This window comes from Sphaerodactylus townsendi, linkage group LG11, assembly GCF_021028975.2.
Source record: "Sphaerodactylus townsendi isolate TG3544 linkage group LG11, MPM_Stown_v2.3, whole genome shotgun sequence".
Lineage (NCBI taxonomy): Eukaryota > Metazoa > Chordata > Lepidosauria > Squamata > Sphaerodactylidae > Sphaerodactylus > Sphaerodactylus townsendi.
The window spans coordinates 22,499,457-22,525,429 of record NC_059435.1 but is presented as its reverse complement, the minus strand read 5'-3'; the positions used below and the strand labels follow the sequence as shown (position 1 = coordinate 22,525,429).

General features: G+C 42.5%; 1 protein-coding gene across 3 annotated transcripts in view; it reads left to right on the top strand.

Annotated features, from left to right (window-relative positions):
• Window positions 1-20,695, top strand: part of BBS9 (Bardet-Biedl syndrome 9) — a 231,032-nt gene extending 210,337 nt beyond the window's left edge. For all 3 annotated transcript variants that reach the window (XM_048510716.1, XM_048510714.1, XM_048510715.1), the window contains one exon: window positions 20,206-20,695. In XM_048510716.1, the coding sequence (XP_048366673.1) occupies window positions 20,206-20,246 (41 nt within the window). In that variant the 3' untranslated portion in view covers window positions 20,247-20,695. The remainder of the gene's footprint in view (window positions 1-20,205) is intronic.
• Window positions 20,696-25,973: the final 5,278 nt, after the last annotated feature.

Sequence of the window (25,973 nt, the reverse complement as noted above, 5' to 3'; positions counted from 1 at the left end):
TACAGCTGAATGTAAGCTTCTCAGCTAAAAAGCCACGCATGAAGGCATTTCTGAGCTGTTTCATACAGCATGCCAGCTTCAGAAGACAATATACTTTCCCTTTTGCTGAGTTCATGTTTTCCACCTTTGAATTTTGCCAGCTTCTTGACTTCCACAATGTCCCATGACTCTGAGTTTCCTGCTCTCTTAAGTGTTGTGTGAAAAATTGTTTCCTTTGATCGGAGTTGAATTCGCTATGTTGTACATTTGTTGGAAAACCCACCATTGCCAGTTTCATAACACAGGAATGTCTGTTCTCTGCATTTTATCATTTTTATGCTTTTCACTCCATACCTTTTTAATAGAGAGGAAAGAAGAGAGGAGGGGTACTTTCTCTGTGTTTTAGAAAAACTTGAAATACAGTAGTATCTTGTTTTAAGCCATTTGGATTTAAATTTTTCCCACTTGAAGTTAAAACCAGGATGCAAAAAAGCTGTAAATTTTTTTTAAATATAAGATAATTAAAGCACTGAAAGGTTAGGCTGTTGATGAACACCAATGTGGATGTTTATCCAAATGAGCTTCGCCAAGGTGAAAATGTTAATGGTGCTCTGAGTTTCTAAAGCGCCTTTCATCTAAAAATCCAAAGCACTTTAAATAAATTAATTTAATTAAGTTTCGTAGCACTCCCATGAGTTAAGTAATGTTTAAACAAGGATCACTTCAACCAGTACTGAAATGTAGCCACCCTTAGGGGAGAATGCGGTAACTATTCAGCAGTGCATAGCAACCCTACACAACAATTTTAGGAGATAAAGAAAAGAGTCTGTATCCAATTGAAACTACAGGGGAGGGTGGGGGGAACTAGGTGTGTAGCCTAAATTGCCATCCCTGGAATTTGCCCAGGACAATAAGTATAATGCTCCTCTCCTTAATTATCAACTGCCATTGAACCTTGCCACTGAAATGGATAGAATGCAGAACAGTACAAAAGATGCCCATCCCAGTGTGATGGCCTGTAATATATCACTGCTGTGCTCAAAAGCAGGTTATCCCTTGGAAATTCCTAAGCAATTGCTGTGCTGAGTCTGCCTGGTAGAAATTGAGACCAGATGGATTTTATTGCAAAGATGAACTGTAGTTTAAGAAATGGCTTCCACATAGCTTTCTTTGGGGCAAACCCTTTGGACCAAAACTCAAAGCAGTAAAGTCTATCTGGATATTTCAGAATGCTTTAAAAAGGGGGGGGGGGCAAACAGAACACTTGACAAATGTTTTCTGGTTCTGACTGCAATTTTTCTTGATATATCTTGCATCAGTATACTTTGGTGGCTTTACGGAGGCTAGCAATATTATTAGAGGGACAAGATTGTTAGGGACAATTGTGACTGTGATTATGAGACTGGTATTGGTAGTTCACCCCATTCTGAAGTGACTAACGATCGATAAAATGCCCAGTTCAAATTTAACTTAAAGCTTAAATGTATGTATCAAGAACTGTACATTCAATCATTTGCTGGTTTCATCTGACTTTTGAGTACTAGCCCATATGGAAAGGCATTCTTTGAATTGTTTATGTGTCCATCTTAACAACTTGATGTGTGTATGTATATGTGTGTATCTTTAATCAATATTTTTGATTCCAAGTTTGCAAAAAAAAATTCCCCCATTTGGGTATATGGTCTGATTGTGCTGATTTTTTAATTTGCATTCCAGGCCCCTGTCCTAAGTTATTTGGTTAGACAAGATTAAAACATATGCTCCCCTTCCTTCCTTCCTTCCTTCCTTCCTTCCTTCCTTCCTTCCTTCCTTCCTTCCTTCCTTCCTTCCTTCCTTCCTTCCTTCCTTCCTTCCTTCCTAGAATGTTCTAGATGTGTTGTTGTAGTATCTCTTCACAAATATACCAATTGAGTGAGGGAGCACACAAAAACAAAGAAAGACAGTGTCGATGTTAAAATCGAATGGAATCTGTCTTCCTAAACCCAGCAAGAGAATCTGACCAGTCTAGGAACGCAACTTGACTATCACTACCAGTGAAGGAGAACAAAGATCATTTCTTCACTTCGTACAACAGCACAGGTGTTCTCACCCTTCTATCCAAAACTTCTCTTTCAAGATGTCTTGGTGACTAGTTACTAGGCAGAAGGGTGAGTGGGCTGATCTGATTCTCATGGACAGTATTAGGCTAAGAATGGGGCTGATACAACAAGAATAGCAATACTATTCCCCTCACCACCACTTTTCTTGGAAAGAAATTGTACATAGGTTTGCATGGAGCAGCTGCACTACTGGAAAATGCTATACTTCTGGGAGGAGTTTTCCACTCTTGTGAGCTCATGATCTATAACATCACTAGTGAATACACCAGTCCCCTTATCTTATACATTGGTCATAAGTTTTTAAAGTAATGAGTTATTGGATACTTAGAAAAATTGGTACAGTTCTGAACCCCCAAATTAAAATCTGGTTATTCCTCGTTCCCTACAGATATCAATTGTCTTCAGCTCTGAAAGCATATAAATCCAGCACAGTTAACTAGCCAAAAAAGACATTAATGTTTTAGTTCGCGTGAGGTTGGACAACACCTAATTTCATCCATTTTTGATATGGTAGCTTGAGTCAAGACAAGATCTTGGAAGCACAGAGGCTTTGTTATTTTTGAGAAAATGGCAATTTATGGGTGAAACAGATCAAAAACGCTTGGACTGATCCTCACCTGCTTTTAATTTTGCCTTCAAAAATACTGCACTTGCAGAACAAATATTGCAAAGAGAAATGTCCTTGCCTCGTGTTACGTGTAGGTGAAATGCTGGAGGATGTTGCCTTTTTCACCTACCGTGTTTGTGTACACAGAGAAGGGGTTCAGCTCAGAAAAAATAAAAACAAGGGAAATGAATACAGCACCTTATAAGATGAGGCCATTCTTAAAAGCAAACTGAATCATGGCTGAAAGATGTTATCTGCAATAGCCACTGAAACTGGGGAGTCAAGTTTTCCGAGCAGTACTTCGTTTTCATCAGGGAACAGAAATCCTAATTTTGATGAATGATAGATGGGTTCTTTGAAAGACTCCCAACTAATGGGTTAGCTGCAGTTCACAAGCAAGAGAATGTCATAATTCCAATCACTCTGTACAGTACCTCAAGCTAAATATTTATTTCATGATTTTGTATCACATACCATCTCCAGGGATTTTAGGGCATAGTGTGCATGGCTCTCCCCCCCGCCCCCCCCGGTCAGCTCATCTTTCAACAGTGCTGTGAGGTAGGCAGCTAGGATGAGGGAGAATGACTCGCTTATGGTCACCCAGTAAAGTTCACAGCAAGCAGGGATTCTAACCTGTCCCCCACCCTGCCCCGTTAATCCAGTACTCTAACCACTGTGCTGCACTACCTCTCTAAGGATGCAGAATGACATCATATCAGAATCTCTTCCATTCCCCTCATTGGGCCTCCCGTGCTCCAGCCCTAACGTTAGTCTGTAATAAAGAATTCAGAATTAATCATTACTACAATGAGTGCAGACTACTGATGTCTTGCATTAGGCAGGAGTGTCAAGTATAATTTTCTGCAAAATGTTATGCTCAAAGGCTGCCTGCTTGTGGCCTTTTTTTAAAACTGGGAAGAGTAGAAGACTGCTCATCTCTCTCAAGACCTCAAAACTTCACTTTCCCGGATATCCCGCAAATCAACTGTATTATTTTTATTTATAATACTGACATTCCACTCTCTTGGTGTAAAAATAGCTTCAAAGCTGCTTATGCAACCACAGTAAATGCAAATAAAATACAACCAGGAATGCTCAACATTCAGATCAAAAACATTTCAAGAGAATAATCAGCCGGGACACACAGAGCCACAGCAGACCAAAGTAACTTTAAGACTGTCCATATTCAGAATTGAATTAAACTCAAAGTTTGCCAAAAAAAAGAAGTAGTAAAGGTTCATTAAATTCCATTGGGATGGCGCTAGACATACCTTATGAAGGAGGAGTCCCACACTCTTAGTACCATTACCGAAAAGGCCCTGTCAGATGTGATTTACCCTTCTTTTTTCTGAAAACTCCAAACTCCAAGCCTGGAGTAGCAAATTCTTACCTCTTCCACTGGAGGCTACTTTTAGCCTTCTACAACAAGGAGAAACATTAAGCAGTTAGAAAAATAATCTACAAATCAGTCATTCTCATTGTTTCGTGCCTGTGGAAATGAGAAATGCCGTGTTCTGAGACCTTTGTTTAGGGTGCCCAATTCAAAGGCTTGGGGTTTCCCTAGTGAATTTTTTTATCACACTCCACCTCCAGGGAGCCCAGGAATTGAACCTGGTGTTACAAGACAGCTCTGTGGCTTGCGTTTGGGAGGGATGAAACACCGTCAAGCTATGGTAATTTCAGGACAGGACTTTCTGAGTGAAACATTACTCTCTTGGTCATACAGGTTAAGTCTCACATAAGAAGTGGGGCCTTATAATGAAGTGTAGCTTCTCCAGAGAAGAAAGAGCTTTGATATTTAATTGAGAAAAAAAAACAGTTTGCAAGTCAGAAACCAAGGTTAATAAAAGTTTTGGAATTGCTGAGAATGGTTTCAGCCACAGTCGGGATTATTGTTATTGCTGCCTTAAATCAGACTTCTCCAAAGGGCAGGCGTTACTTTGACTGATGAACTGAAGTGGTCATGCATGAGAGGACGCTGACGGTTTGTCAGAGCGTGGTTTCAAACACAGAGATAGGTGTGGCCGCGGCCAGCCCATTCAGACATTGCCTTGGATGCCGTCGCAGATAGAGAACAGTGCCTTTATAAATCTATACGGTATTTTGAGAATCTGGCAGAATCAGAGTTTGGCTTGGATATCTCTTATGTGTTTTGGCAGTCATGTGTATCGCCTTGTCCACGGAGCAAGCGGCATTAATGGCTGAAGTAACACCTACCAGTGAGGCACATTCAATCTGCTACAGGCAGCTATTGACTCACAGCATCAGATGACTCATATATCACTGAACTTTGTGACCACTTTCTGTTCCCACCCCTGTGGTGGATGCCAGCTCATGTTAGGATTTTGAACATGTGCTGACTTCTTTAATTAGCCTTGCTCATGGGGGTGAAACATTTGGAGTTGTGAACAGATGAGCAGTTCTCATTCTGCACTAGCTATGATCCAGTGGTTGAAATTTGCTCAGTTTCTTTCTATGGTGTCTTGTTGAAAAGGTGGCCACCTATGGCTGATATTGCAGCTAAAAATGCTAGGCCCTGTTGGTTCTGCTTCTCCTTGCCGCCTGTTCTCCAAAGGTCAATACCTCCATTGAGAGCCACCTGTCGATGGAGAAAGGGATCACACCCCATGTAGTCAGTTGTGGTGGCAAATGCAGCACTGTTGCAAAGAGGGAAATAGTCAAGTAATGTTGGTGCTACAGTTCCCACACTTGCAAATCTTTATAACACCCCATTTGGGGAGCCAGCCGAGGACCAGAGCCTACAATAAACTGTGCGGTTTCTCCCGTGGAACATTGGTTTGGTTAGTTCAGTTTGTGAAATTCACCACTTACAAGTGATACCTGAAGATTTTGCAACTGATGCTATCATAACACAGATTTTCAATTCCCATTTCTAGACATAGGTGTTGCTTGAAGGCCTGAGCACCCTGAGATTGCTTTTGTCCTTATATCTAATATCCATGCAGATTTTTTTTTAAATCCTCACAACAGGACAAGCCATGGCTACAATTTAGGTGTCTGGAAAATGCTGTGTGTGTGTGTTAAAAACTGAATGCCAAAAAATGTTCAGAGTGACTTCTGTCCAGTTACTGACATGAAGAGTGGGGGGAAGGTAGCATACGGATGGCGACCTGAAATGGTGCCTGACATTGAAGCGCTGGTGCCATCCATCAGCACCATAAGGTTGAGGGATGCGGCCATTGAAGAATTTGGGAGGCGGGGGAAGAGCCCGTAGTAGCAGGGAACAAAAGGAGGGAATGGAGCCAGCGGCAGGGGTCAGGATATGGAGAAAACAGAACCTCAGTGGAGCAGTGCTGATGGTCAGGGATAGGATTTCCCCTCTCCCTTGAATCCGAGAGATCCTCTAAATCTTGTGGTAGAATAATTACATTGAGGGGGACATTCCATAAGCATCCTAATTCTGCTGTGGATGGAGATGTTTCTTCTGGCCAGTTTTTTCCCCCCATTGTGCAACTGTTCAAATGAACAGGATGCCTCTGAAGTTTGGTCCTAGCAACCCTGTGCCCTCTTGTCTCCTTGATTCATAGCCTGCAAAGCTCTGTTCCTGATCCACATCCTTCCCGTCACCTGCTTACAGTTCCCGTTCATGAGCCCTGTGAAAACTTTTCCCTCCAGCTGCTTCTTGGCTTCTCATTTCATCCAGCCTTTCCTAAAGTCCTGGCTTCTGCCAGCCAACTGCCGATTTGGCCAGCTTCCTCTGGCCACCCATTCAGGTCCTATGAGATCTGAACAAGAACCTCAGTGAATTGGACACTCGGTTCCAGTACCACTGGAGGGCCAAAACAGACATGAGTCTGTAAAAAGCGCATTGTTCAAGTGGCAACAGTGTGGATTCAATCTGCATGGGAATGGGAAAGGGAATTTAACCCTTGAAGCTCTGCCTGGTTTCACTGCTCAAAACTGGACTTCCTATGCAACTGTTAGCAGTTTAAAGGGGGAAGGGTTTTAGGTGGATGATATTTTTCTCTTTAAAACTGGACACACAAGGGAACCTGCTTTTATCAGTGAAACCGATCACAGCTTGATAGGTTGTGTCTACTCTGTCCCTCCCATGTGACTGTGGTCCTAAATGCAGCAGTACAGTCTTGTGGTTTTTTTTTTTTTTTTTTGCAGACAGGGAGATTTATTTATTTTAATTTTATTTATTAAATTTATATCCCGCCATTAGTCCTGAGGTTAAAAGAAGAAACCACAGATCAGCTTTTCCCACAACAACCCATCATCTCACTTTCCTCAGCATTATTTTTCCTTATCCATCTTTCCCTCAGGCCAGCTACGCACATAACTCCTGATTTGTTTTTTACTTCATGATTTTACAAATGACAATTTAGATAGTCTATAACACCTTGTATGTATATGACATTTTATCCAGAGCTAAACACATTAGTTCTTTCAATAATCCTTACAGCTATCTTGTCAGGAAAAAACTTGCATTATCCCTATAGGAACATAAGAACATAAGAACAAGCCAGCTGGATCAGACCAGAGTCCATCTAGTCCAGCTCTCTGCTACTCGCAGTGGCTTACCAGGTGCCTTTGGGAGCTCACATGCAGGAGGTGAAAGCAATGGCCTTCTGCGGCTGTTGCTCCCAAGCACCTGGTCTGTTAAGGCATTTGCAATCCCCAGCATTTTCAATGAATGCCCCCTGGTTCTAGTATTGTGAGAAGATTATATTGCAGATGTGAGGCTAAGACCAGGAGTTAGTTAGTATTGTGAGAAGATTATATTGCAGATGTGAGGCTAAGACCAAGAGTTAGTGTCGTGTCCCTATTGAATTAGTAGCAAGGATGAGATTTGAACTCACGTCTTCCTGGTTTACTCTCAGACCCATAACTACTGTGAGACTCTGGCTTTCCTTTAAAGCTGCTGCTTTTTTGAGATAGCCTGCTAGTAGGCAGTGGCATCTTCATTTCTATAAAACATTTGAATGTGTACTTCAACATTATTTTGTTTTATGTAAAGCAACCAGGTCTTTTAAGTGCAATCAAGCCTGTATGAAAAAACACGCCCTATATTCGACTAGTGCAGAAGGCGGGCGGTTGTGGGGGGGGGGGCACTCCTTTTGTGAGATTTTCGTACGGTATTTATCTTTAGGGTTGGCCATAGTCAGAGCTGTCTCAATATATCTGTGCACATTTCTTCCTGAACTCTTGTCACCTGGAGCGATTCTAGTGGAGCTTTTGGAGTTCTGTGTAAACTTCTGTTGTTAAAAGTCTCCAGCCGAGACTGCCTTGAAATACCATGTGTAAAACCAGAAGGTCCTTGGAGAGCAGTTTGGAAGGTTCAGAAAAGCAGTTCCCAGGGAAAGAAGCATTTTAAACAGCGCAGGACTGTGTCCAGCCAATATGTGACAGAGTTATTTATTGCTCAGTTTTAAAGTATGTCATCATGTTTTATGGAAAACATTTAAAAATGAAATAATCAAACCCTTTTAAAACATTTATTAACTCATAGATAGTAAAAGCATAAATGCATGCATGGGGGCTTTAAGACTGTTGTTGAACCGGTTTTTTGCATTATTTACGGAGCTTTGATCAAACTTGAGTTAATCGAAAGGTTACTATTGCTACTGAACATTATGTCTTGAGGCTTTGGTGTGATAGTTTGAACTTATCCTTGTAGAGGGGCCATTAAAGTTATTTAAAATCTATTTAACGTGCATTAGGGATGCAATGAATATTTTTTTGCTTTTGTTTCCCGAAGAAAATTCTCTGCTGAGTACTTGCCTTTCTTGACTCTAGAGGCAAAAGTTTGCAGTATTCTTTACACACACACCATATACACGCGCACACACACAAACACACACACACACACACACACACACACACACATGGTGGGAGAGACAGTCTTTTCCTCTTCCCTATGTGTTTGCCACCACTGTGTTGGATACTTTGTCTGGACAAAGGAAACCATATGAAATGTTCTGTGCTTTGTAAAAATTGCCTGTCTACTATTGTGATCGTATAACAGATGAGCAGTCTCTTTAGTGAGACCCAAACATCCTCAAAAAACTAAGGAAGATTTCTGACATTTTTTCTTACAAAATAAAGTGTATGTGAGCTTGAACCATTGGACTGGTATCAGCAAGTATATCAGTTTAAGAGAATAATAGCATTTCAAGAGTGTAATTTGCCCTATCGCACTATTTCCCGCTTGCCTTCAAATGTCTACAGCCACAGTTGCCAAATTCATGAGCCTCTGGGCTCAGCCAGGCTTTCTGTGTGTGTAAAACGCAGTCAAGTTACAGGTGACTTATGGCAAGGCCTGGTGGGGTTTTTTTTTAAGGCAAGTGATTAAGAAGTGGTTTGCCATTTCCTGCCTCTGCAGATTCTTCCTTGGAGGTCTCCCTTCCGAATACTACTCCATCTATACCATGCTGCCTTCCTTCCCCAACCAAGTTATAGGCTTCTGTAACTGCAGAATTTATTTTTCACTGGATCATGTAAATTGATAAAGTTTTATTCCCCAGCATGGTAAGTCCACTAAAGTTTTATGGTTTTGTTTGCTCATAAGAAAGCCATGCTGTTTTTTTTCCCAAGTGTTACCGTCATCTCTCCCAAGACTTATTTGCAGCCTCAATGACTTTGGCCTAGTGCACTTTCATAACTAGATGTGTGTATGTTCACATGAGCGAGAGAGACTTCCAGTAGTGTCAAAAATTCAAATTCTTCTGGATATGTCAGCCTCATAGGTATTCTTACAGCCTTCATTACATCTTAGTTTGATCTGACAATTACTAAAGGACAGATTTTGAAAATGGCAGCATTGGGGTGGATTAAGCATGTCAGGTCTTCTGCTATGGCAGGAGACTGCTGAGAAATCTCTTCTGTCGCCTGCTGGAATCTTAAAGATTGACAGGTACAAAATTAAGTGGACAGGTTGGGTGTGCCAACACTGGTCTGGCATTCACCATCATTCTGGTGAACACAGGACGTGACAGCATGATGTCAGGGATATTGCTTGAGAATTTATCAAAAATTGTATCATTTAACTATAGAGTTTTTGGGTGCCCTCTCCATCATGACATCACTTCTGGTTTTTACAGGAAGTAACTTCACACACCCACAGGACATCAGCAATACCTATTCCTGCAAACATTTGTAAGGGGCCAGGCTGTAGCCTAGCATCCCTAGTTTGGACCCTACTGAAGTTTCATAGGTTGAAAAAAATTATTCATGATAATACATTGGCTCATTCAAAAGCTGTAACCATACAATAGGCAGACATTTTATGCTAACAAGAGTTTAATGGTACGGTAGAACAGCCTTCTATATTTTCTTGGAATAGTTGGGTAGATAGAGGGGGATAGCTACCTACAAACCTAGTGTCTCTGGTGAGCCTAATGTGTCTCTGATGAGCTTTATGAGATGGCCATTCAGTCGACAATGTCTAATTGGTGGTGGGTGGCATCAGATTCACCTATGTCTGAATTTATCCCTTCCTAGAACTTTGTCCCTTGAGCCCAAGTATTGAGTTCTCTCCTGCCTTCATCAACAATTTAAGAACCTCTGCCCCTTTTCTGTGTTGCCATCAGGGCTAGACATGGGCTAGCAAAATTGATGTCCACAGTTCATAGACTTGTATTGGGGTGAATGTGTGACAAAGGAAGACTGTAGTTTCACCTTTGAAGTGCACATTAAAGTCTCAGAGTGGAAGGGGTGTAAGATAATTAAATCCAGCATCTAAAATTACCTAATTCTGCCCCCACTGTCCTTTACAGACTTAGGATTTGGTTACTCAAAAACAGGATGCTCCATAATTGTCATATGATAAAAAGGCAAAGCCAAAGTGCTGAGGTTTCTATATGACACATAAACACAACTTTCCTATTATTTTAATGTGAATGTTGTGTTCTTTTGTTTTGAAGCCAAGAGTGAAACTTATCAAATGATCAGTTGGTGGAAGAAAGCAATGTGAAATCCAAGACTGGAAAATATTTCATGAAAGTATTATTTTCCCTTGCCTATTGTTTTAAGCATATTTTTCTTTTAATCCCTCAATACTTCCTCCTCCCAGCTAAGAGTCAAAAGAAAGAATGACATCAACTGGTAAAATGTTATTGTACATTATTTCCAGAGGAATTTTTGGAAACCTTGAGTAATGTAAATGAAAAAATCCTATGATAGCCCTTCTTTTTATTGTTGTTAGTTTTTTCAAAAAAACATACTGAAGGGTGGTCATTTATTGAAAGTGCTCTGAGTAGGAGAAAGTGATGCTTCTGTGAATCCACTGCAATACCTAAGGAAAACTGTAACTCATCCAAATTGTAACAAGCTCTTAAATATAAAGGACAGAGCCCCTAAGACAGAGGTCTGCTACCTGTGGCTCTCCAGATGTCCATGGACTACAATTCGGGCTGATGGGAATTGTAGTCCATGAACATCTGGAGAGCCGCAGGTTGCAGAACCCTGCCCTAAGAGGACTACAGAGGAGGGGTTGCTGACGGGTTGCTGACTTTTCAGTGCTCTGGTCTCACCCATGCACATTTATCACTTGTTGGCATAGACCCTACATGGCATAGACCAGTGGTGGCGAACCTTTGGCACTCCAGATGTCATGGACTACAACTCCCATCAGCCCCTGCCAATTGGCCATGCTGGCAGGGGCTGATGGGAGTTGTAGTCCATAACATCTGGAGTGCCAAAGGTTCGCCACCACTGGCATAGACCCTACATTGACTTCATTCCAGTGACTGGGAATGTTTGAGCTTGAATGCATGTAAGTGCCCACATGTTTCCCAATACCCTGGTGTTTTTCTTGTGAAGGTTCAATGCAAATTACAAAAATTTGGAAACAGTGTTAAATATAGTTAGAACCCACTGTACATTTCCAATAAAGAGCAGTATGCTCTCTTTTGGGAGCCAGTGAGGGATAGTGTTTAAGATGTCAGAACAGGTCCTTAGAACCCCAGATTCAGATCTCCATCCACACCAGCAGCAAAGCTTGCTGGATGGCCTTGGGCCAGTCATGCACTCTCTGGCTAGTATTTGTTGAGAGACCTCTGAGGAATGCCAGGATAATAACATGGAGGCAGCCACTGTGACGTGACTGCCGTCACCATTTGCCCTCCCGCTGCTGCCCTCATTGCTAGTTTCCAGTTCAAGTTGCGTGGGGCTGGCCTCAGAATGGGAGGCAGAAGTAGCTGGAGAGTCAGTTTCTCTGGTCCTGCTAAGGAGATTCCTCAGTCTGGCATGAATTCTTCTTTGGCCTTTTCCTCCTGGCTGAGCCCCTCCCTGCTTCCTTTATAGGGGTTGTTCCATCCCTCCACACCCTCTCCCACCACCCAGCAGCACAACAGTGGCTCAGAGCACCTCCCTCAGGGCTCCAATTGGCCATGCCACACGTCCCTCCAATCTCCTCCCCGCCTCCCTCAATACCCCCTAGCCGTGCCCTGGGGCTGTTTGCAGACACCAAGGCCTTGCGACCTGTGAATGGGAGCTGCTCCCTTAGCCATGCTTTCTGACCAGGCGACGGCTGTCTGCCTGGCCTCATCGCCTCAAAGCCACTACTGCTGTCACTTCTCACCCTTCCCTCCTGCAGGCAGGCCCTGTCATCGGCAGGCTTCCGGATCCTATTTCCCACCACCATGCTCTGTGTTGCCCACGTCCCCAGCCACTGTGGCGGGCTTGTGGCAGTGAGAGGGGTTAGTGGCGGCTGTTAGGCCCGTCGCAGGCTCACTGCAGGACACCCACTGTGAACATCTCTTTCCTTGAAAGCCCTATGAGGTTGCCATAATTCAGCTGTGATTTAATGGCAAAAAATCTCCCTTTTTGGGATGAGTACTGGAAGCAGAGCCATCATCTCTGGGGCCCGAGGCTTAGCTGGCTTGTTGCTTTCAGTGGCTCTCTGGGGCTATGGCCCACTAGGAACTTCCCAGTAAATTAAAAAGCCAGTTCACCCCTGCATCCCATCCTCTGAACTAATCTCTACCAATAAGGCACTGTTAGATATGAAATTATTTAATTTGTACAATTCTCTCATAGACCTCTAGTTTCAGATTTTGACATCCTGGAATCTCCCGAACATGAATGTAAATGTGCTGTGATGAACCTCTTCATGTCAGATCTGAGCTGCCAGTGGCAGCCAAGAGGAAAGATCAGCCATTTTGCAAGACCAAATTATGAGATACAGTTGCAAAGGGACAGCGAAGGTTCAGCAACACAGCCTGGCCCAGTACCTGTGCTGCCAATTGCCTGGTTCAGTCTAGCAAATAAGCTGAACATTAGCACTGACCTGTGAAACACATGATAAACTCTCCTCATATAGGTCCGTAGCTGAAACGAAGGGAAAACAGACGCCAATGTACTAACTTTCTTTTGAAAATGGAAGTTGGCTGTAGTGAATATCTCACTAGGAATACACAGATTTTATTGTTTAGATATTTCAAGTTGCCTCCATCTAACGTAGGTGACTCAAGATGCCCTTTTAGAAGAACATTGCTTTAATGGTTTTAACAATAGCTTGTTTGTTTTAAAGACATACATTATTGTGACTTATCAAGTTTCCGTCTGAGATGCCTATTGACTTGCTAGCGTTTTCTAATCAGTTCTTTCCCCTCCCCTTGCAAAGACAGTACCTTCTCTGCTGTTGCAGTGGCCTTATATGTCTGTTAATCAAAACAAAATCCAAGCTCATCTTGAGGCGCAGTCCCTAATCTAAAATGCTCCAAAACCCCCCACAGTGAAACGCTTAAATCTATACTATGCCCTCAAAAGGCCGAGAATCGGCATTGCTTTTACTATGAATTTCAGACCATAATAAAGAGCCAGACCTCCTGTGGGCTACCTTAGAGCCTCGCTGTAGCTTTTAATATAGGCTTATTCTAATATGATGTCTCTTTGCTGTGTTTAACTTTCCATTAGTGGTGTTGTGGGATAAGTGTTGTGCAGGAGAAGTGGGGTTAGAGGCAGGAATCTGAAGGCATTAGCCGGTTGCTGGGCTGCTGTGCTTCCGATGGCCTCGGTGCGTGTTGTCCAGTGGCTGCTTTTGAAGACGAATGTTCCCACCAGAGGTAGGAAGAGCTTCAAGTCAGCTCTTAAATATTTCTTTGCTCAAGCAGCTGTTTCTGTCAAGTGAATGCAGCTGACATACCGTCACCTAATCAAACAGCCTGCCAAATTAATCTGCAAGTGCAAAAAAAGAAAAAGTGATACATTTCAGCTTCTTCCATTTGGAAGCTTTGGAGGTTCGGTCCCATAGTGCTTTGAAGCATTTTCTTGAGACTTAGGATGGCCAAAATCTTCCTTTTAAAAAATGGTAAGACTTTGACGATGATAATCCCTTCTGTATATTTCACATTCCAGTTTCATCAGAATTCCTCCAAATGTTCTCTCAACCCTTGTGATGTTCTAGAGCAGGGGTGGCCAACCTATGGTGCTCCAGATGTTCATGGACTACAATTCCCCTCAGCCCTTGCCATGCTGGCAGGAGCTGATGGGGATTGTAGTCCATAAACATCTGGAGCACCATAGGTTGGCCACCCCTATTCTAGAGAATCCACTGATCCACAGGGGCACAATTTTGTGGAGTACAGAAGACAATAGAGCAGGGAGGGGGAATGTTATGTGTTATCTCACACAGATCCACTTATGGTACATGGAATCTTTCAGCGACTTTCCTAGTGCCCCATAGCAATCTCGGTTGAGCTGAAAATATATTACAGTGGCTTCCCAGGTCCATCTGAGTATATTCACTGAGGCTCAGTAATGGACTGAAATAAAAGCATCATGACTTGGCAGTTTAGATTATGTGAGGATCACCATCTACATTACAAAAGACGTGCTTATGGGTGGCTGCCTTTAACTTTATACTGGTAGATTTTTCAAACTTGTACTAGGATTGCTTAGCTTTTTGTTCTCAGAAGTCTGAGAAATACCTTTTTGGCATGCAGTCATGGGAAAGTGATGGCTTGTAACACAAAAGGAAGCTGTGTTTTCCTCTTAAACCTTTATAGTGATAATAAAATTTATAAACAATGGATGAATTTGCTGAGACTAATAATTATCATATTATCATAATTGTGGTTTAAGGATGCCAGGAAAGCTGCTATCACCAGGCCCATGAGAGAGCCGAGAAAATTTGCCACTTTCCCATCAACATGAGCATCAATGCCTTGGAGTTATTTTGAATAATACTTTAAAAATACTTTTTAGATGTGGCCAACCAGAAAATACTTTATATATATTTTAAACCAGCAGGGCCCGGCCACGCGTTGCTGTGGCAATTGTCCTTCTCATCACAGTCTGCATCCCACACAGATGTCCATGCAGGTCCAATGATCCCCAGCATAGCCTTTTGGGAGCAGCAGTGGCATAGTGGCTAAGAGCAGGTGCACTCTGATCTGGAGGAACCAGGTTTGATTTCCAGCTCTGCAGTTTGAGTTGTGGAGGCTTACCTGGGGAATTCAGATTAGCCTGTGCACTCCCACACACACCAGCTGGGTGACCTTGGGATAGTCACAGCTACTCGGAGCTCTCTCAGCCCCACCCGCCTCACAGGATGTTTGTTGTGAGGGGTGAAGAGGGCAAGGAGGTTGTAAGCCCCTTTGAGTCTCCTACAGGAGAGAAAGGGGGATATAAATCCAAACTCCTCCTTTTCCTCTTCCTCTTCTTCTTTTTCTTCTTTTGAGGTGGTCAAATGGAATCCCTCTTCCCCTTTTCAATTCACATTATTATATGGTGCTGTCTTGGTTTTTAGTATAATGACCCTTTCCATTCCACAACCCAGACTGTCAGAGTCTTGAAGAATCCATGAGGCTGGTTGACCGCACAGTCCTGGCTTAGGTAAAAGAGCAGAACTGGGGCAAGGAGGTTATCCCAGTCAGGCAGCAGAGGCAGGGTGGTGAGAGCTCAGATAGAGGCCAGCTCCCTCGGTTTAAAGGGCCACATTTAAAGAAGCAGAGGCAGTAGTGTTGGTTTGCCCCCACCAGCGGATGTTCTTAGAAGAAAAGGCCAAACTCCAGCTTGCTTTTAGTAAAAAAAGGCTGTAGGCGAGGAATATGGGTGAGGAAGTGGGTAAGTGATGATTGGATGTGAGGGAGGGCAGAATGAGGTGTGTGAGGATGAGCTGGATGTGGATGAGAGTATGTGTGTTGTGTGGTAGTAGTGGGTGAGGCACAGAGAGTGAAAGTTACCTGCATGTGTGTGGGGGGGGGGGGGACCCCACCGGGCGTCTCCTGCGGCAAAGTGTGTATGTGTTTCACTTCCAGTCGTATTACCTATCAGTATTACCTATTTACTGTTTTCACTGCTCATCTCTGCCCATCTGCATGAACATTCTAAGCCCTCATACCAAGCCCTCAGGCCACAGACAGACAGGCAGCACGAACATTCTAAGGGTGACAGTTAAACACATCCAGCTTCATGGCCTGGTGCGCCAGGAAAAAGATGTTTTACCTGGCTCAGGTATGGACTTTTGGCGATTTGAAGGTCCGATTACCTGCCCGCAACAGGGTATGGACTTTTGGCGATTTGAAGGTCCAATTACCTGCCCGCAACAGGGAGGGACGTCATGTGAAAATTTGGGGGCTATCCGTCCAGCCGTTTCGGCGTTAGGGAGTCACCAACAAACGGATGGTTAGCTTTTTATATAGATAGATAATGTTGTAAGCTGCCCCAAGCCTTAAAGGAGAGACCTTGTGTGATGTAGTGGTTAAGAGCAGGTGGATTCTGATCTGGAGAACTGGGTTTGATTCCCCACTCCTCACCTGAGTGGCAGAGGCTTATCTGGTGGAAACAGATGTGTTTCCACACTCCTACGTTCTTGCTGGGTGACCTTGGGATAGCCACAGTCCTTCGGAACTCTCTCAGCCCCACCTACCTCACAAAGTGACTGTTGTGGGGAAAGGAAGGGAAAGGAGCTTTTTAGCTACCTTGCGTCTCCTTACAGGAGAAAGGTGAGGTATAAATCCAAACTCTTCCTCCTCTTCTTCTTGTAAATCTAATAAATTAAATTAAAACTGGGTAAGGTGTTAGAATAATTGTATTGGAGTGTTGATGGATTTCCAGGCTGTAAGGCCATGTTCCAGCAGCATTTTCTCCTGATGTTATGCCTGCATCTGTGACTGGCATCTTCAGAGATTATAATTTTATTTACCAGAACAGGGATCAGAAGGCTTTTATCATTAAACAGCCAAGCAATGTCAAAATTCAGAGTGAAAAATCAACAAACAGCCTTATAAGAAAACATTAATAACTGAAAATATATACTTTAACCTTATGATTGACATGATGATCAGTAATTTATGAAGTTTCTTATCCCAAGAACTGGTAGTTATGAATCCTTTATTAGGAAGTGGCACCGGTGCTATCTCACAACAAGTGATAAATATACACAGGAGCACCCTGAATGATTGTTTTAATGAAGTGGCATAAATCTGTATATGGTTCACACTTGGATTACTGGCATCTATTCACCTCTATCATTTGCCTTTCTGTTAAACTTGTCTAAGAAGACCTTCAGTCCCATAATTTTTTTTGCCTGCCTTGCCTTTCTATTCCTTTCCTTACTATTCTAGCACCCTACTTAGCACTCCAATATCCATGACATTCGATATTTAATTTCTTTTCTAAAGAGCCATTTTTTGTTCCATACAGTAAAAACCTCTAGGGCAGTGGGGGCAAACCTATGGCACCCCAGATGTTCATGGACTACAATTCCCATCAGCCCCCGCCAGCATGGCCAATAGGGCATGCTGGCGGGGGGCTGATAAGTATAATCCATTTCTAAGTACTCAGGATCCTATGGCTCTAGGGTGTAGGAATAATTTTATCTACTAGAACCATGGTGGTGAACCTATGGCACTCCAGATGTTCATGGACTACAATTCCCATCAGCCCCTGCCAGCACAGCCAATTGGCTGATGGGAATTGTAGTCCACAAACATCTGGAGTGCCATAGGTTCACCACCACTGTACTAGAATGTCATGAACTTTTGAAAGCCCCACCCCCTCTCCTTTGAAAGAAGGAATGGAACCTGGTACTTTTTTTCTTGTAAAAAAAAAGAACTTTCTTTGTGTCATAGTGCAGACAATTTTGGTCATTCATCATAGTCATCCAAGAACACTACTGTATTGCATTTTTCCTTGCCCCGACTTTTATCACCCAGCATATCTTGGCACAAAAGCTTCCTCTCAGACAAACAAACCAACCGAATGATCAGGAAGATTCAGTGTGGAAAGCAGCTCTCAACAATTATTAATTTAAAACATTTATATCCCACTTTTCCATTGTACACTCAAAGCAGCTGATTGCAGTCCAGATGTTAAAAGCCACTGAGTAAAAATATCTTGCCTGACAGATCAACAAAAATTATGTAGGAGGCCTTCTTAGTCTGAAATTCACTGGAGTCTCCAGAATGCCAGATGTCAAGCGTTTCTCATCCAAATTGACAATGTTATAAAAACCCAGCACAAATGAGTTTTATATGCCTGTCATGCATCTGACCCACTTTCTAACTAGCCTCAGTCAGCTAAGAGGCGCTGAAGGGCAGATGAATATTTTAATGGGAGGAGAGCTCAACCCCCCCCCCCCCCGGCAAAATGTTGATTTACTGGGATTGATGTGAAGCTATTTACAAGCTGAATTCAGGGCAATTCTCTGACATAAATTCTGATGGACTTGCATATCCAGTAGTCTGATATGAGCTGGATCTTTCCAGTAGCCACAAGTACTTTATTTATTTGTTTGTTTATTTATATGCTTCCTCACTTTTCTCCCTGGGGCTCAAGGCAAATTACCAAATATAGCCACAATTCAATCAGGCAACCAAAGCTTGGGGAATGAGCAAGCAAAAACCTGTCTTGAGTCATGACATGTCATAATGCAGAAAACTGGATGAGTTTCAGAGGTAAAAGGCAATGCAATGTAAACAAAGTGATGCATTTAATAAATACTGCAACAGACTGGCGTCTTGTCCTTTCTATGAGCAACCTCTTGCCTGGTTCCAATATAGTACAGTTCTAATCCCTTTATAAAAGTGCCCTCCTGAACATTTCTGTTTTGCATGTTGTCAGAAATAAGGGAAACCTTCCTCTTATGACATGACAATAGGCATTGTTGGTAAACAGTAGTGATTGAACCAGCTGTTAGAACAGGGTAGGCGGGAAAAGAAGTGCTCCAATTCATGAAATGGGGCGCCCGTTTTCATCGCAAAAATAGCTCGCACACGCCAACAAAATCAACGGAAACCGAAGCAAACAATGAAAACGAGACCCTGTAAATCCAATATAAAAAATCCCCACAGCACTCAAAAACCAAATAGGGTTTAATCTTTCAGGTCATTCCATTGCTGACATAAGAGTGTCTCCACATTACATTTGTATCTGCTTGTGGTAAGCTTACAATCGGTTGCGAATGTTTCTTTTTACTGTAGGTTTAAATTTTTAATTCACAGTTTCTTTGAGGACTGAAATTCATGTACATAGCAAACTCATAAAGCCTTCTGTTTTGAATTTTTAGTTCTGGAACCCAGACTTTGTCTTTCCTGACCACTTTTGGAGTTGTCTTTATTTTCTTTCAGTCTGCTCTTTGGCATTTCCAGCTCCACTCAGTGTATCATGAGTGGCACACTTAATTAACCTGTGGCTTGACTCTCTATTCCTGGTCACTAATGAAGTTTTTAAATGCGCCAAGAGTGTATATTGATCCCTTCAGCCACCTCAGCATGCACCAACAGCGCAGAACAAAAGGAAGCCCTTGCCAAAGTGACCTCTGCAAATCCACCCCACCTCTCCACACGGTCATTTTAATTGTCTCTTGGAAAGCAGAAACTTTGGAGAAAGGAGCCTCCCAGACACCGAAGCAAGGAATGCTCTTGCTGAGACTTCATTGCTTTGGTCTTTTGTGCTGGCGAACTGGGACCTCTGTGTTCGCCTTTGGGGTGCTTTGCAGCTCAGCTTCTCGACACTCCGGGCAAAGTTTGTTCAACTTCTTAACACCCACTTACTCATGTGCCCAAATGCTCAAGCACCCCCCAAACTCAGCAGTTGGGGAGGGGAAAACAATCTGAATCAAGCCATTCACCGTTCATAGAGTTCAGCTTATCTTCCAAAGGCAACTACTTTATTCCCCTTCCTTGCCTTGTCAACATACTTAAAAGAAGGAATTAATTGAGAGGTGATTGAAAGGAATGCCCCAGCCCGGGAGGGGGGTGGGTAGGCAGGGAGCTAATAGTTTGGTACAGACGTTTCTCCAAAAACGTCTGCTAGGAAAGAACGGTGCTTTAAAACACATCCCTCAAAATAAGTTTCAGTCCTCCATTGTCTTCCTTTCTGAGGTTAGTTACACTTGGTCAAAAGAGCTGAATTGCACATGTAAAAAGCCTGTGCTGCTTGCAGAGTAATGGAATATCAGGAAATTAAATTACTGGAAAGTATTGGCTTTAGTGATTCACAGGACTTTGGCAAATGATAGAATTGCAAATATTAACATCAAGGCTGCAAGGTATAGCCACATGTAGTCATAATCTTCCTTTTTTCTTTCTTTCTGTTTCTCCCTAGATTTGCCGCAGGATGAATTACAGGAAGCAGAAAAGCCATGAAAAGCTCAAGAGAACCCTCAGGAGGATTTTTAAATCTGTGCATTTACAATCCAGCAGGACCAATTTATTTTCCGCTGTAGCAAACGCAACCAACCTCAAGAAGAAAGTCCAATAGCAGGGCAAAACTTCCTGTTACATCCACTCACCTGGCTCTCCTTTTACCAGCTACAAATCTTTTGGCATGCTTGTCTGGACCACTTAGTAAAATGGAGGAGTAAGCAGACTTTAAGAATGCTGATAACTGATCAAGCACTTTTTAGAAAATGACATGTCCAATCTCTTCCACACATAGCACATCTCATTTCAAAAGTCTTTCGTGCTTTGCCTTTCTTGGCGTTTGTGAAAATTCCTTCCCTCTTGTTATAGTCGACAAATCGTTGAATTGTCCTTTCCTTCGCTATGCAACTTTGCAGTTGAATTCATCATTAAAAATCACAAATGAGCCATCATATTTCTCATTCTCACTATTGCAGACCCACTCTTAAGTGTTTTTTTGCAGAGATGATTTATTTCCTTGATACTGCTTTCTGTACCTCCTTTGGGTTTGGAAAAGGATTTCCAGAGAGTGAAGTATGTCTCATCTCCTATATTTGTTGTTTGCTGTTCTATTCCAGGTGGTTTAAGGAAGTAGGATTATAAACAATCTTCCAAAGGATAAACTGTCTGGAAGTTTTGACATCCTGCCACTTAAAATGAGTTGATAGTTTGGCTAATGCCATTTCAGCTTGGACCAGATACTTGCAGAAATCCAAAATTAGATTGATCCTACTGAGAAGCTTCAGAGGGCAGATTTGATTTTAGCTGTACACCTTGACTGCAGAAAAAAGTATATACTTCTAGAATCCCAGAATTTCAGGGTCAATCCTAAAAGGTGAGAATTTTGTTCTGGAGGGCAGATTTTGTACAGCCCTGGTTTTAGGGATTGGCTTTATTGAATAGGGCTTTTATACGCCAACTAGAAATCGTGTCGAAGAACTAATGACGTCAAGATGAGCAGAGTGTTAATTCAGGGAGATATCCCATTGTCTGAAAATAACGCAGGCCTACATACTCCAATCAAAGCACATGCTCCTTGTTGTTTTGGTCTAGCTGTTGCATCAGATTACAAAATTTCTGCTTATTTGGCAGCACATGCAGCATGAATTCTTTCTAATGGGGACACAGAATGCAAAAATCTCCAATTCTATTGGCACCTTCAATTGACTATCTTGGCAAACTTTCTTGCATTCCACAGTTAATCAGCAGGGAAGGCAAGCGTTTCAGCTAGTGGGCTAGGGGAATAACATTGCTACAAATTGTTGTAGCACATGCTTTATGTGTGCCTGATCACCCTTGGAGGTTGTTATCCTTTACCAAAATTCAACAACAGTACACCCTCACCCTTCATGGAGAATATGGTCTGAAAATCATCTTGATTGGTTAAAAAAATGTGATTACTGAAAGGTGGGGGGAGGTCTGCTGCCTCTCAGTAGCCGAACAAACACATTTCCTGCAAAATTTAATATAATTTATTTGTATAATTTATAATTTCATGGTGGGTGTAAAAACAGGCTGGATATTGTCTCACGTGGTTGGAGCAGGGAATGTGTAATCATGAGCTTTCAGTTCACAAATTGCAAGGAACTACTATATCACCTATTTTCCCAATAGACTTCCTATTTTATTTGTTTTGCAGACCAAAATAATTCCTCCAACTGCATATCTTTAAAAGGACCAATTTTCCCCTTATTGTTCTGTGAAGCAATTATAGTCCTATGTGACCCTTTTTGTGTCTCTTTAGCACAACCATGTTGTACATGCAGTTCAACAGTGCTCTTATTGGTATGTCTAGGCATGTAAAGTTTTCCAAAGTAATCAGGCATCTGAAGGCTTCTATCAAGGATAGGGGCTTACCTCAAAGTGAGCATTATCAAGGCCTAAGTACTACAAACATGGTCCGGCCAGAATTTTCCATTTTAAATGCCATTGATTTTTGTGGAAGTGAATTAAGCCCATGTGTAACTTTCCTGCTGAAATCAGTGGGACCTGAATGCTTGATTGTACCCAGTTTATCTTCCAATTCAGTCCAGTTGAAAGTGGATACTTGAGACAATTTCAGATTGCTGGATTTTTCTCCCCTTCTGCAGGATTAGGCATAATTCCAGTTAATCGGTTTCTCTGTACAGTCTTGGGGAACCTCATAGGAAGCTGAAACTTCTTTGTGATGAGAATATTGGAATGGAAACACATAATGTTGTTTTCTTCTCCGTGGCTTGGTTTGCATATTCCACATTGACTTTTCAAAAGTGTACTGCTGGGTCATCATCTTTCCCCACCCCCACCCCTATATTCACCTCCACGTAGCATTCAGTATTCAGCATCACTGTTGGTTTTGCGTTCTCTTGTAGCAGCTCTTCTCTGGAGAGAACTGTATCGTCCATCTCCTTGCTAACTTTGATTCTTTATAGTAGCTTTAACAATGCATGTTGCTTGTAGACTTTTGGTTAGCCGCTTGATCGTCGTTTGGTTTCTCTTTTTCTACTCATCTGTGGTTTTTGAAGCCTGAGGAGTGATGCTTTTTAAAGTAGGGTGAGATGTGTTCGGCACCAAGCCCAGATCACTGATGCAGAAAATTTGCATAACATTCATCCCAGCATTTGGGTTTGAAGTCACAGTTTAGTGTTGGCCCCAGATTTTGTTCTGATGTAGGAGGATGGTTTGAATTAGAGCATCAACACACTTTCGGCAAGCTTTTTATTTGTGGGCTGTGTCCGCAGAAGTGGAAAGAACAGTTTTAACACAGCTGTCATAATTTAATTTGTAATAGAATGTGAAGCATCTCCTCACAGTGGTAGGTGTATGGCCCAGATTTCATGTCGGTTTCCTTTCTGATCCTTTCTTATTCACTTTCCAGCTAGAACGAGAAGGTTGGAAACTGCCACAAACATGCAAATGTATCTGTTAAAGGAATTCATGTGTGCCCCTTTGTGTACTCTCTGGCCCCTTCTGCACATGCAGAATAATGCCCTTTCAAACCATTTTCAGTGCACTTTGCATCTGTGTGGAATGGCAAAATCCACTTGCAAACTATTGTGAAAGTGGATTGAAAGTACATTATTCTGCATGTGCAGAAGGGGCCTCTGTCTCTCTTGGTCTTCTTCTCTGCCCCCCCCCCCCCGCCTCTCTTTCAGGGTCCACAGAACAGTTCATGGAGAACTAGTCAATTCCCTGGGCTCTTCAACTTAAACATTTAATTTGGTTCTGATGCTCTGTTTTGCAAGCTAGAAGTCCTTTTACAGATAACTGATGAAATGTTCAAAGTTCTGGTTCTTCCCTGTGATGTGTGATGGCATTTTTGCCATTCTAGTTATTTGAAAACAACAAGGTGGTTTGGTTCCCTCTTGAGAAAGCTTTTTAGATATGTAAATGTTAATGTTTTCAGAAAAAATAGATCAGTCTCTCACAGAAGTACCAGTAAAAACTAGTGGTGGTAGTAGTAAACCAAAGATACTGTGCTGCCAGCAGGCAGGGGCACAGCTGGGTCTGACCCCGCAGGGCAAAGCAGGTGGCAAGCACAAGTGTGGTCAGTCCAATGGGTCAAGGCGTAGTCAGGTCACAGTCCAATAGGTCAAGGAGAACCGAGGAGCAGGCTAGGAATCAATGAAGAACCAGGCACACAGCGGTGACAGGTAGCACACTTGTTGCACCCAGGCAGAAGCAAGCTCTCAGCAAGGCTTATATAGACAGCCTTGTTCAGGGGGCTGGGATTCTGTGAGGAGTCAGTCCTCATCAGATGCAGAGACTTCCAAGCTCCCATACCTTGCTGCCAAACGAGCATTCCTTCTGTGCTTCTGCAGTAGCAGCCTCTGCTTCTGCCTCCTATGCCCAGCTGGCTCATCACTGGGTTCCCTAGGAGGATCTGCAGGCTCCTCCACCTGTATTTCATCAGGCAGGGAAGGGCTGGGAGTTGGCTCTGGTCTTCCCCAGAAGCAGCCAACTCTGGCTGCACTGTATCCTCAAGTTCTGCCTCAGAGTCCTCTGTGTCCTGGTAAGTACCATGGGGCTGGTTCATGACAGATACCTTCCCTACACTCTCCTAGCTTTAGAAAAAAAGGAATGGAGAATGTGGGAGAGAAGAGGCCTGCTAGTTTGGCTTGGTTCCCTTTGAAGTGATAAACCTGTTTCTGGACTGTATCATCTTAGACTGCTGATGAGGCCTCACACAACTGCCTGTTCCTTTTTACAAGAAACATTCCCTGCAATGGCATGTAAATGAGAAGGATTCTCTGTTAACATTCCCCTACACTTGCTATATTTTCTGGCACGTTGCATCATACAACTGTCTGCAAGTAGTCTGAATTTGTATAATTCAGAGACAGGTTTACTTCCATGTGAAGTAGTGATTTTGCCCAACTCTTCATGACTTTCTCTCACAATGCTCCCACAATAATGAAAAATTAACATTCGTCACTCCTATGCCATTGTAGCCCTTAGCATTTGGAAGATGCATGTTTTTTATATATCCTTCCCCACCATATAGGTATATATTGGTTTAATAAGAGCATTACAAAATGTAAATGCAGGTAGGCTATAGGCACCTTAAGTTTAAAAGTGTATTACTTAGGAAATCAGAATCACCCAGCTTCAAACATTAATAAAATTATAAAATTCCTAAATTTGACTTTAAAAAGCCCCTCTTTGTCATGAAAAGTAAGTTGCAAGATTTTAAAAGGTGGAAGTCTACTTTCCGGAACATGGAAGGCCAGCAACCTGCCTTGATTGTGCTTGAGCACATGTTCCTTATGAAAACAAAGGAAGTAGGAATCCGGTAATTATACCATAGCTACATTATCCAGCAGGAAACTTTGAGTGAAGATGATCTGCAAACAGCCTCTTGGGTACTGGAGTACTAACCTTCAACCATGAAAAGCTGCCTGATACTTTGCAAAAGATATCCACCGTTCTGGCAGCACTGGCCAGTTAATGTCTCTAGCAAGTTTGGGAAAAGCCCATCAAAACTCAGTAACTCATAAATGCAGCATGAGCAGCTGTGTCTAGTAAGAAGACTGATTAAAATGTAAGTTGGAAATACTGAGGCCAAGCAGGGTCAGTGCAAAAGGCGAGATAGGGCCCTTTGCCGACAGTAACTTGGCTCACTCCCTAAAATGGAATTTGGAGCTTTTTAAAATGGAACCCAGAACATCATGCAAGTCACTGTAGGCACATTTTACCGCACATGTCATCCTTATATTGCACTGAAAAAATCCATGTGGTGCTCATTCCCATTTACCTGTATTGTGATATATGATTTGAAGTTCCTGTGAAAGTTAAGGATGTGCTCCATCACAAACATCTGTGCAAACGTACAGGAGTCTTGCACAAAATGTGGTTTCTTGGCCACGCTTCTGGACTGTGTCTTGCCAAGTACTTGATCGAGGCTCAGCCCCTGGATAACTGGATAACAGAATCGATCAAGCATCAGTATGTGGCCAAAGTTGCCACATCTACTTCAGTGGCCACATTTTGTGCAATTCTGGCTTATGCTATAAATGGGAGTTTTGCAAGATCGCAGGTACAGCCATGCCGTTATACAACTGCTATTTGCTAGGAGGGATTTCAAGGACAATTTACTAGGACGGAAACTTTTGTCTGCAGTATTTATAAAAGAGGGAAATACAGGATGAAATAGTAGTAATAAAGCAAGAAGGCTGTGTACCTTGTGATAAAATGAAGCCGTCCTTTAGGCAA